Here is a 13,728-nt window from a genome sequence, read left to right on the forward strand (position 1 = left end):
AAATAAATAAATAGATAAATAAATAAATAAATAAATAAATAAATAAATAAATAAATAAATAATTAAATGAATAAATAAATAAATAAATAAATAATTAAATGAATAAATAAATAAATAAATAAATAAATAGATAAATAAATAAATAAATAGGTAAATAAATAAATAAATAAATAATTAAATGAATAAATAAATAAATAAATACATACATACATAAATAAATAAATAATTAAATGAATAAATAAATAAATAGGTAAATAAATAAATAAATAAATAAATAATTAAATGAATAAATAAATAAATACATAAATAAATAGATAGATAAATAGATAAATAAATAGATAAATAAATAAATAAATAAATAAATAGTGTTTCTTGGTGTAAATCTGAACACTTCAAATAAATACACAATGAATGTGATCAGAACGCCATGTGTTTTATGTTGATCATAATTCAACTTAGGTTATAAAAGCTTTTATAGTATTTTAGGTAAAAAATGGATCATAGGATTAATTTAATTAAAATATGTTTAATATAAACATGGGCATGGGAAAATGAAGAGCCATTTAAAATGATTTAAGACCTACAAGACATTCTTTCTGTGAATTTAAGACTCTTAAAGGCCTAAAATTTTAGATTTGAAATTTGAGACATTTTAAGGCCTTTTAAGACCCTGCGGACACCCTGCATTTAGTTGAAAAAAGGAAAAAAGTTACCTTTAAAAATAATGTATTACACTGGAAAAGATTCAAAAGACACACATGACATACTTTCCTTTCATTAAAACGTAACTAATTAACATATTTAGTAACTTTTTTTTGGTTGTTTTTAAAAAATTACGTTATTTAGTTATTTATTAAAATCTTAAACCCAGCCGAGATGACAGAAGGCAAATAAAACGTGCATTACTTTCCTTAAAATGTAACTACGTAACACATTTAGTTATCTAAAAAAAAAGCTTATTTTAAAATGAACATATTATCATTTTAAGCACAGTGCAGATTTACAAGATACATTACTTTCATTGCAATGTATAGCTAACATTTATTTTTAAAAATAATATATTACAATTTTAAACACAGGCAAAATATAAATGCACATAAAAATGCACTACTTTCTTCAAAAAGTAACTAAGTAACTAATTTAACATAAAAAGTTACTTTTAAAAGTTATATATTACAGTTTTAAGACTAGCCGAAATGAGAAAGTGATAAATAAAATATACACAGATAACATACAGTACACTCCTTTACTTAAAAACTACCAAACAACACATTTAGTTACTTTAAGTTTTAAAAAAAGTTATAAATTACAATTTTGAGTCACTTTAAAATAACTAAATGTGTTACTTTTTAAGTAAAATGAATGTTTGTTTTTTGTGTGTGATTTTTTATTTTCATCTTGTCTGGGCTTAAGTTATATAATGATCAATTATTAAATAAATTATGAATAAAATAAGATTGTAAAACATGTGCTGGATAAGTTGTCGGTTCATTTCGCTGTGGCGACCCCTAAAAAATTAAGTGACTAAGCTGATGGAAAATGAATGAATAAATGAAAAAAATACACAATAATAACATGCATTACTTCCCTTAAAACTTAACAAAATTATAAATAACTTTATAAAGTAACTTTAAACAACACCAGTCAGAAATCATTCACAATTAAAGATCAATCTGTGCTTCTACGCAGACTGCGAGATTAATTGTGAAATCTATAATTGTTAAATAATCAAAATGGATCAAGTCATTTCACGTGCTTATAATATCCAATAAAAAATGCAAAAACAGTAAAGTACACTGTAATACATCTATGATAAGACAACATATGTCTTTAATGCAAATTATATATACTTATTAAACTAAGTTAATCATATTCATAACAATGCAATATAGGTTTAAATTAATCTTAAGATTCAACGTCAATTTAATTTTTTTACAGTGGTGAAACACTATATAGTTCACCTTCAATTCAATTCAATTCAATTCCCCTTTATTTGTAAAGCGCTTATACAATGTAGATTGTGTCAAAGCAGCTTCACATAAAAGGTCACAGTAAATATAGTATACTAGAAACAGTATATAACAATAAATAAATAAATAAATAAATAAATAAATAAATAAATGAATAAATAAATAAATGAATAAATAAATAAATAAATAAATAAATGAATAAATAAATAAATAAATAAATAAATAGTGTTTCTTGGTGCAAATCTGAACACTTCAATAATCTGAACAGATCAATAAATGTGATCAGAACGCCATGTGTTTTATGTTGATCATAATTCAACTTAGGTTATAAAAGCTTTTATAGTATTTTAGGTAAAAAATGGATCATAAGATTAATTTAATTCAACTTTTTTACAGTGTAGTAAAAAATATTTAGTAAAAAATATGTTTAATATAAACACTTCATATTAGTATATTTTACAAAATACTTAACATTCATATATTAATATATATATATATATATATATATATATATATATATATATATATATATATATATATATATATATATATATATTAAAAATATATATATATATATATATATATATATATATATATATATATATATTATTTAAGCTATTTTGCATATTATTATTGCAAGACATTTGAGTGATATATATATATATATAATAATGCATTCAACCTACATTTAAAAAAATACATGATCAACATGTTTAATGCTGATTACAACTCAATCAAACTTAATTTGATTAATTTATAAAGCAATTTTAAACCAATATTTTAAGTCAAAATCACTCGTAACCTCCTATAATTCACCTCAAATTTAAAAATCTCATTTAATTCCAATATAAAAGTGTTGTTATTTCAGCTGAGGACCCCCGATGCAGATGGTTGGCCCCCGGCCCGCTATTCTAAGGAAGCCTTTCTTAATTTTAGGGCGGCGCTGCATGCGCTCAGATCAGATTCATGGGTGGAGCGGGTTATTTTCTCTTTTTTATTTTTTCTTCCCTGCTCATATTTGGGCCTGTGTGAACCCCAGGCTCCGCCCTGGCCCCCAGGAGCCGCTCTTATTTAAAGGGGATCCTCGCCTTCAGTCTTCGTCCCAGTGGAAGCATCAGTCTTGTGATAACAACTTGGTGAGTCCTCCAGACCAGCGCTCGACTCTAGGGGCTTTAAATGCATTGATTTCTTTTTGATTTTCGTTTTTTTGCGCAGACTCTGGATTAGCTACTGGATGAGTTTTAACTTTGCTCATTAGTCTTGTTCTTGAACTGCTAGGTTTAAAGAGTGTTTTCTCTAATGCATGAATGAAGCGACAGCTGTAAACCAGAAATAGAGCGTTTGTCCTCCTGTTAAACTCTAGCCTTTCTTTGGCATGTGTCAATCCGAGTCTTCAGCTGCCGGCAGGAGATTGGATTTCACTAACCCTCGCTGAGCAGAAACTACACGTGTTTCCTTCAGATTTAATTCATTATTAATCATTCTAGATTTTCAATTATGATCTTACTCATTGCTCATTATGTTAGCCTTGCTGAGCAGACTAAATGGACACGTGTTTCATTAAGATTGATTCCTTTATAATTAATATTTAACCACTGTAGTTTTTTAATTGCGTTTTAAGTCATGGTTGATTTTAAATAGCAATCGACTCTATTTAATTAATTGTTGTGGTTTTTAATTGTTACTTCTATTTCATTTTTAGGGTCATTTTTATTAGATTCTACTTTTTAAAATGGTTATAACTCGCTGATTATTTTAACCTTACTGAGCAGACTGAACGAACGTGTTTCAATAACATTAATTTCATTATAGTTAACTATTGAACCATTTCTAGTGGTTTATAAATCAGCTCTAATTAAATTGATCATCGTTATTGTTTCTATTATATCAGATTCTAGTTTTAAACTCATGGTCGATTTTTATATGAATTGACTCCATTTAAATTAATTGTTGTGGTTTTTAAATGTTATTTCTATTTAATGTTTAGGGTTGATTTTATTATTATCTAGTTTTAAAATCGAGATCTCTAACTCGTTGATTATTTTAGCCTTACTGAGCAGACTGAATGACTGTGTTTCACTAAGAATAATTTTATTATAGTTAATTATTAAACCATTCTAGTGGTTTATAAATCAGCTCTACTTAATTTGATCGTCGTTATTGTTTCTATTTAGCTTTATCATATTTATAGGGTGGTTTTTATGTGATTTTATCCGATTCTAGTTTTAAACTCATGGTCGATTTTTATATGAATCGACTCCATTTAAAGTAATCGTGTAGTTTTTAAATGTTATTTCTATTTAATGTTTAGGGTTGATTTTATTATTATCTAGTTTTAAAATCGAGATCTCTAACTCGTTGCTTATTTCAGCCTTACTGAGCAGACTGAATGACTGTGTTTCATTAAGATTAATTTCATTACAGTTAATTATTTAACCATTCTAGTGGTTTATAAATCAGCTCGACTTAATTTGATCGTCGTTTTAATTACTATTTAATTATTTTTAGAGTCGTTTTTATGTGATTTTATCAGATTCTAGTTCTAAACTCGATGCTTATTTTCTTACTCTTGCTGAGAAGTCTTTCATTAAGATTCAATTAATAATAACCATTCTAGTTTTAAAATGGTGCCCTGAGTCTTTGTTAATTTTTTACGAATTTACTATGTACATTTTTTGACATCGTTTTTAAATGTGATCTCTATAATTTTTTATTATCTTGGCTAGTATTTTGTTCTAGTTTTTATGCTTAGCATTATCTCTGAACTAAATTTCTCATCATAGTTTATTCATTTTATTTATTTTTTTGTTTATTCACTATTTGTATAGTAGCTTTTATTTAGCAATTTCATTCGATTTTTTGAACTAGTTTTTATGCACTCTAACATTACTATTAAATCATAACTATTCTTTTTACTATTATTGATTTGTTTATCTTTTTGTGTAGCTTTCATGTGTTTTTATTTTATTTTTATTATGTTTGAATTGTATTTTTTGGACTAGTTTATATAATGATATACAGAGTTTAGTATACTTATTAAGTATAAGTTAATCAGATTTCAACAATTCTTTATAAAGCTAAAATTATTAGCTATTCTGATTGACGTAAGTTGAGATCATTTGACATTTTTGATATGTATTTATGAAAACTGCTCTTTCAGATGTGACTTTGAAAGCCGCTAAATACCGTAAATAAACGTTTATTATTATGCGATTATTTTTTTAAGGCTTCTACAGTACAGCAGGATGTAAAGTGTGCATTTCTGTGTAACTGTGCTGACTGTAAATGTGCATATACAGACTCTCAGCGTGTCTGACTGTGTGCTGCTGTGATTTGTTCTGCACAGACCAACCAGAAAACCAACCATGTGTGACGACGAGGAGACTACCGCCCTTGTGTGCGACAACGGCTCTGGCTTGGTCAAGGCTGGATTTGCCGGAGATGACGCTCCCCGTGCTGTCTTCCCCTCCATTGTTGGCAGACCCCGTCACCAGGTGAAAAAAACACTGCAGAATAAACACGGAAAACAGCCTCAAACACAGCACATACTGCTATAAAGAGCCTCAAACAAAGAAAATAAGAGCCTCAAACACAGAAAATAATAGCCTCAAACACAGAAAATAAGAGCCTCAAACATAGAAAAGAGCCTCAAACACACAAAATAAGAGCCTCAAACACAGAAAATAATAGCCTCAAACACAGAAAATAATAGCCTCAAACACAGAAAATTAGAGCCTCAAACATAGAAAAGAGCCTCAAACACACAAAATAAGAGCCTCAAACACAGAAAAGAGCCTCCAACACAGAAAAGAGCCTCCAACACAGAAAAGAGCCTCCAACACAGAAAAGAGCCTCCAACACAGAAAAGAGCCTCCAACACAGAAAGGAGCCTCGAACATAGAAAATCACAGCCTCAAACACAGCACATACTGCTATAAAGAGCCTCAAACACAGAAAAAAAAGAGCCTCAAACTTAGAAAAGAGCCTCAAACATAGAAAATAAGAGCCTCAAACATAGAAAATAAGAGCCTCAAACACAGAAAAGAGCCTCAAACATAGAAAATAAGAGCCTCAAACATAGAAAATAAGAGCCTCAAACATAGAAAAGAGCCTCAAACATAGAAAATAAGAGCCTCAAACATAGAAAAGAGCCTCAAACATAGAAAATAAGAGCCTCAAACACAGAAAGGAGCCTCGAACATAGACAATAATAGCCTCAAACACAGCACATACTGTTATAAAGAGCCTCAAACATAGAAAAGAGCATCGAAAATAGAAAATAAGAGCCTCAAACACAGAAAACAGCTTTAAACATAGAAAATAATAGCCTCAAACACAGCATATACTGCTATAAAGAGCCTCAAACACAGAAAAGAGCCTCGAAAATAGAAAATAATAGCCTCAAACACAGCATATACTGCTATAAAGAGCCTCAAATACAAAAAAACCCTCAAACATAGAAAGTAAGAGCCTCAAATACAGCATATACTGCTATATAGAGCCTCAAACACAGAAAATAAGAGCGTCAAACACAGAAAAAGCCTCAAACATAGAAAGTAAGAGCCTCAAACACAGCACATACAGTTATAAAGAGCCTCAAACACAGAAAATAAGAGCGTCCAACACAGAAAAAGCCTCAAACACAGCACATACTGCTATAGAGAGCCTCAAACACAGAAAATAAGAGCCTCAAACACAGAAAAGAGCCTCAAACATAGAAAATAAGAGCCTCAAACATAGAAAATAAGAGCCTCAAACATAGAAAAGAGCCTCAAACATAGAAAATAAGAGCCTCAAACATAGAAAAGAGCCTCAAACATAGAAAATAAGAGCCTCAAACACAGAAAGGAGCCTCGAACATAGACAATAATAGCCTCAAACACAGCACATACTGTTATAAAGAGCCTCAAACATAGAAAAGAGCATCGAAAATAGAAAATAAGAGCCTCAAACACAGAAAACAGCTTTAAACATAGAAAATAATAGCCTCAAACACAGCATATACTGCTATAAAGAGCCTCAAACACAGAAAAGAGCCTCGAAAATAGAAAATAATAGCCTCAAACACAGCATATACTGCTATAAAGAGCCTCAAATACAAAAAAACCCTCAAACATAGAAAGTAAGAGCCTCAAATACAGCATATACTGCTATATAGAGCCTCAAACACAGAAAATAAGAGCGTCAAACACAGAAAAAGCCTCAAACATAGAAAGTAAGAGCCTCAAACACAGCACATACAGTTATAAAGAGCCTCAAACACAGAAAATAAGAGCGTCCAACACAGAAAAAGCCTCAAACACAGCACATACTGCTATAGAGAGCCTCAAACACAAGAAAAAAACCTAAAACATAAAAAATAATAGCCTCAAACACAGTGAATACTGCTATTAAGATGCTATGGGCTATTTGGCTATTGCAAAATAAATGAAAAAATATATAAATATAGTAGTCAAGATTTGAAGTGGATCAAAAAAGATGGTCCTAAGACAAGAATGGGTGTTGATTAATGGATTTAGGACAACTCTGATGGAAGGTTTGGATCCACTTTAAATGTTGACTACTGTATTTACCAGTGCAGCATAATGGTTGAGTGCTCCAGACTCCCACATGTGTATTCAGCGTGTGTTCTTCCATTAGTCTCAAACCTGTTGTTTATTTATCAGTGCTGTCTGTTGTATCATTTCCAAGCTGTCCTGCTGGTCTCTGACACCTTCAGTGCAGTGTATGAATGCTGTTTGCTGGTCTCTAATGCCTCTTTTCTCTCCATCAGGGTGTGATGGTGGGTATGGGTCAGAAGGACAGCTACGTAGGTGATGAGGCTCAGAGCAAGAGAGGTATCTTGACCCTGAAGTACCCCATTGAGCACGGCATCATCACTAACTGGGACGACATGGAGAAGGTGCGCTCTCACACTCATATTCAGCTTACATTCATGCGTTCAGCAGGAGTGTGTGTGTAACAGTGATTGTGCTCTGCAGATCTGGCACCACACCTTCTACAATGAGCTGCGTGTGGCCCCTGAGGAGCACCCAACCCTGCTCACTGAAGCCCCCCTCAACCCCAAGGCCAACAGGGAGAAGATGACTCAGGTACACACACACACACACACACACACATCTGACCATAATGAACACACACAAACCTGAGCATACTAACCACAAAGAGGCACACAAGATTATATTGACCACAGACACACACACACACAGCTGAATATTCTGACCAAAGATGCACACATTATACTACAGAAACACACATCTTTGTATACTGACCACACACACTAGAGTATATTGACCACAGACACACATACACACACACGCACATGAACATACTGACCACAGAGAGACACACACACAAGTATACCAAGCAATTTTGTATTTAAAAGAAGTCTAATAGACATCTAAGCATGAACATCTTGGCTAAAACAAGGCTCAGTTTGGCCAGTCAGTTAAAATCTAATACACTAATAGTCTAAAACTACTTAGACTTCACATGTGTAGACATTCATTCGTCTCTATTTGATTGACAGTCTAGTTTACGTTTAATAGACCTCTTTTAAACACCAACAATGCTTGTTTAGGTGGACTGACCACAGAGAGAACACATCAGCAGCTCCTCAAACTCTTTCTTCTCTTCTTGCAGATCATGTTTGAGACCTTCAACGTCCCTGCCATGTATGTGGCTATCCAGGCTGTGCTGTCCCTCTACGCTTCCGGCCGTACCACCGGTCAGTCTACACACTCTTATACTCACTATACAGTCAACATGAGCACGGATGATCTACAGAAAGAGGAAAATGCAGACATATAGGAATAAGCTGTTAACATTACATCCCCTAGTCAATAATCCTATTTAATAGTTTGGAGTCAGAGTTGGTGGAACAATTAAACTAAGTTTCATTTTAGATACTAATATCTACCTTTAAGCTGCAAATTCAACCTATTAGGTATTAATATTTATATTTAAGATTTAATATGAACTCTTAAAGTTTAATGAACACACTTATTGAACACTTAAGGTACTCGTTGTTACTTATATACTTTAGGTACTAATACGTACATTTAATCTACAACATGGTCCCTTTAGATATTAATATTTACTTTTAGGAACCCATTAGATACAAATATTTACTTACATGGACCTTTTAAGTGCTAATATTTACTTTTAAGGTACCAATATAGTCTATTTAGGTACTAATATTTAATTATAAGCTGGAATATGGACCCTTTGTGTACTAATATTTACTTAAATGAACCCATTAGCTATTAAAATGTATTTTTAAGATATCAATATGGCCCCTAATGTATTAATAATTTTTTGAAACTACAGTATTGTCCCTAATATTTCCTCTTAAGTACCAATATGGACGCTTTAAATACTAATATTTACTTATATGGATCCTTTAAGTGCTAATATTTACTTATAAAGTACCAATATGGACTATTTAGGTACTAATATTTAATTATACGCTGAAATATGGACCCTCTGTCTACTAATATTCACTTAAATGAACCTATTAGGTCTTAAAATGTATTTTTAGGGTATCAATATGGCCCCAAATATATTAATAATTATTTCTACAGTATTACCCTAATATTTCCTCTTAAGTACCAATATGGACACTTTAAATACTAATATTTATTTATACGGACCCTTTAAGTGCTAATATTTACTTTTAAGGTACCAATATAGTCTATTTAGGTACTAATATTAATTATAAGCTGGAATATGGACCCTTTGTGTACTAATATTTACTTAAATGAACTCATTAGGTATTAAAATATTTTTTTAAGATATCAATATGGCCCCTAATGTATTAATAATTTTTTGAAACTACAGTATTGACCCTAATATTTCCTCTTAAGTACCAATATGGACACTTTAAATACTAATATTTATTTATATGGATCCTTTAAGTGCTAATATTTACTTATGAAGTACCAATATGGACTATTTAGGTACTAATATTTAATTATACGCAGAAATATGGACCCTCTGTCTACTAATATTCACTTAAATGAACCTATTTGGTCTTAAAATGTATTTTTAGGGTATCAATATGGCCCCAAATATATTGATAATTATTTCAAACTACAGTATTACCCTAATATTTCCTCTTAAGTACCAATATGGACACTTTAAATACTAATATTTATTTTTACGGACCCTTTAAGTGCTAATATTTACTTTTAAGGTACCAATATAGTCTATTTAGGTACTAATATTTAATTATATGCTCGAATATGGACCCTTTGTGTACTAATATTTACTTAAATGAACTCATTAGGTATTAAAATGTATTTTTAAGGTCTCAATATGGCCCCAAATATATTAATAATTATTTTAAACTACAGTATTGACCCTAATATTTATTCTTAAGTACCAATGTGGGCACTTTAAGTACTAATATTTGTTTATACGGACCCTTTAAGCACTAATATTTACATTTATTCTATAACATGGATGTTTTACATACTGTTTTTTATTTACTTTTAAGGTATCAATATTTGTAATTATATTCAGATTCAGATTAGATGCCATGATTAAGAAATTAGTAAATCACCCATAGAAGACATTTTAAAATGACCATCCATACTCTTACATGTATTGTACAGTGTGATTTTTGACTGTGGAAGTGTGTTATTAATGAAGCAGTGAGCGATTGGCAGTGAGTGCATGCTGTGGGATTATGATGTGTGTGTGTCTCTGACGGCTGTGATCATCACCTGTTGGATTTACACACACACACACACACTGCTGCTCTCTGAAACTCAGCCTCTGTCTGCCTGCAGGTATTGTGCTGGATGCTGGAGATGGTGTGACCCACAACGTCCCCGTCTATGAGGGTTACGCTCTGCCCCACGCCATCATGCGTCTGGATCTGGCCGGTCGCGATCTGACTGACTACCTGATGAAGATCCTGACTGAGAGAGGCTACTCTTTCGTGACAACCGGTGAGCAAACTAGGGAGAAAAACTGGAGAAACACGAGCCAGAACACCTACTGAGCACATCTACATTCAAGTGTGCAGTTAATATACTTCATTTAAACAACAAACAAATAAGACAAAATACTTTAAGTCTATTTTTAATGCAAATTATTAAGATTGCACTTAAGTATACTGACAGAAAAATCTATATTAGTTCATTAACATATAATTAAAAGTATAATTAAGTACAAAAATCTGAATAAATTGTACTGCAATTTTAAAATCAATATCTCAAAAATGAGCTTTCAATGATATTGTTTGGGCGCAATACCAAACATCACCATTACGACGTTTGTTGACCCCATTTCTGTAGCAAAAGTATGGCTTTTTATATAAATAAACCGTGGTAAAACATCTAAAAACCCTTTTCAACATTATAAGGTTTGTCATGATTCAATTAGACTTCAATTGTGTATATAGTGTAGTATATAATGCTGAAAAAATGCTGTAAATATTGACATAAATACAAAATATAAGGCACAATTCCACTGTGTGAAACTATTTGTGTACAAATAATAGTCAATGCTGTGAATATTTACCCTAAGATCAGTTTTGCATTATTATGAGTGTGTAGGAAAGGACACAACTCTTAAACTGGGTTTAGTAGCAGGATGTTTTCCCGCCAATTTTTAAACTTTCGCGGGAGACGCATTTAACGCGCGATCGCGGCAAAACGGAGATATCATTGTTTATGTGTTAATGTGTGTACTTGTGTGTGTGTTATTGAGTGTAATAATGCTGAACTCTGCTCTCAACAGCTGAGCGTGAGATTGTGCGCGACATCAAGGAGAAGCTCTGCTATGTGGCTCTGGACTTCGAGAACGAGATGGCCACCGCCGCCTCCTCCTCCTCCCTGGAGAAGAGCTACGAGTTGCCCGACGGTCAGGTCATCACCATCGGCAATGAGCGTTTCCGCTGCCCCGAGACCCTCTTCCAGCCTTCCTTCATTGGTGCGTCTCTCTCTCAAGTCTAATAGGCTGGTTATTAAATCTCATATGAGTCTGAGCATCATCTTGTGTCTCACCTGCACAGGTATGGAGTCTGCTGGCATCCATGAGACCGCCTACAACAGCATCATGAAGTGCGACATTGACATCCGTAAGGATCTGTACGCCAACAACGTCCTCTCCGGCGGTACCACCATGTACCCTGGTATTGCTGACCGTATGCAGAAGGAGATCACCGCTCTGGCCCCCAGCACCATGAAGATCAAGGTGAGCACCATCCCAAAGCACTTTTACAGCAGTTTCACTATGAGGAAATAAAAACTTTCACAATTTATTACACTCTATCATATCTCAGCTGTATAGGTGAAGCTTTTACTGAGAAACTCACGATTTCCCCCATCTCTCTCTCTCTGTAGATCATTGCTCCCCCTGAGCGTAAGTACTCCGTCTGGATCGGTGGCTCCATCCTGGCTTCTCTGTCCACCTTCCAGCAGATGTGGATCACCAAGCAGGAGTACGACGAGGCAGGTCCATCCATCGTCCACAGGAAGTGCTTCTAAACCAACAACAATCTCTCAGTCTCAGCCGTACATTTGTACTGTCTCTTTTACTGTATATACATGTCATGTTGTAATAAAAACAGATAAGTGATAAGAGATCGCAGTGTTTTGGGTCATCACTTGCATGCATGCATCCTTTAAAAACAAATGCGTTAAAGGGAATATACATCATGTTAGGACACAAAATATCCATCAGGATTATCTTTTTTTAACAAATAGCAATAAATGAATAAAAAAGAAAATGTATTAAATTATCATTTTTGTTATATATATATATATATATATATATATATATATATATATATATATATATATATATATATGTATGTATGTATTTATAAGTATGTTTATTGGGAATATACATAGCATTATTGCAAAAGTACCAGCAGGATATTCTAGTCCTTTTTAACTATTAGCAAAAAATAAATATATAGATATATAAATAAATAAAATTTAAAAAATTCTTTTTTTTAACATTTAGCAAGAAATTTATATACAAAACACAAGCAATATTGTCTCAAAATTGGTCAAACATTTGTCATGTTAAATAAAGAGTTACAGTGGTTTATGATTATAATTAAAAATAAATACAAATATAGAAATATAAACAAATGCACAGAAATTACTCATAAATAAATAAAATGCAAAAATAATTATATAAAATAAACAGTACTGTATAACTATAATACTACTAACAAAAACAATAATAAATGACTGACAATACAAACAATTAATAGACAAAACAGTCAGTTAGCAAAGTCTAAAGAGTTAATACATCAAGAAAACGGGCTCAAATGGAATTGAATATATATTTGTAAGTAAATGAGTGAATAACTGATTTAACATGAAAATAAATCAATTTAAAAATGCATTAAATTATTATTTTTTTCAAGTATAAATATATATATATATATATAAATACATTTGTTGTGACTATAACATAAAGTACCACCAGGATATTCCCTTTTTAATAATTAGCAAAAAAGTAATATAAATAAATAGAGTTTTAAAATATTAAATAAATAATTATATTAAATAACAAAATAAATAATATTATATAATAATATAAAACAATAATAAATGTCTGTCAATACTAACAATTGACATAGGAAATAGTCTAAACAGTTAATGCATTTAAACAAATTTAAACTAATATATTTTTAAATAAACAACATGAGTTGAATTAGTTATTTTGGTTGAAATCTCGCTTTATCTGGTGTTTTCCTCTAGATGGCAGCATTGTGTCATGTACAGTAATAATT

General features: G+C 31.5%; 1 protein-coding gene across 1 annotated transcript; it reads left to right on the forward strand.

The window, feature by feature from the left end:
• The first annotated feature begins 2,996 nt into the window (after positions 1 to 2,996).
• actc1b (actin alpha cardiac muscle 1b) lies at positions 2,997 to 12,562 on the forward strand. The gene is made up of 9 exons (XM_056476743.1): positions 2,997 to 3,106; positions 5,317 to 5,464; positions 7,744 to 7,872; positions 7,952 to 8,062; positions 8,613 to 8,697; positions 10,763 to 10,924; positions 11,718 to 11,909; positions 11,992 to 12,173; positions 12,323 to 12,562. The coding sequence occupies exons 2-9, from the start codon at positions 5,336 to 5,338 to the stop codon at positions 12,464 to 12,466; spliced, it is 1,134 nt and encodes a 377-aa protein (XP_056332718.1). The 5' UTR covers positions 2,997 to 3,106; positions 5,317 to 5,335; the 3' UTR covers positions 12,467 to 12,562.
• The last annotated feature ends 1,166 nt before the right edge of the window (positions 12,563 to 13,728 follow it).

Source organism: Danio aesculapii, chromosome 17, assembly GCF_903798145.1.
Source record: "Danio aesculapii chromosome 17, fDanAes4.1, whole genome shotgun sequence".
NCBI classification, from domain to species: Eukaryota; Metazoa; Chordata; class Actinopteri; order Cypriniformes; family Danionidae; genus Danio; species Danio aesculapii.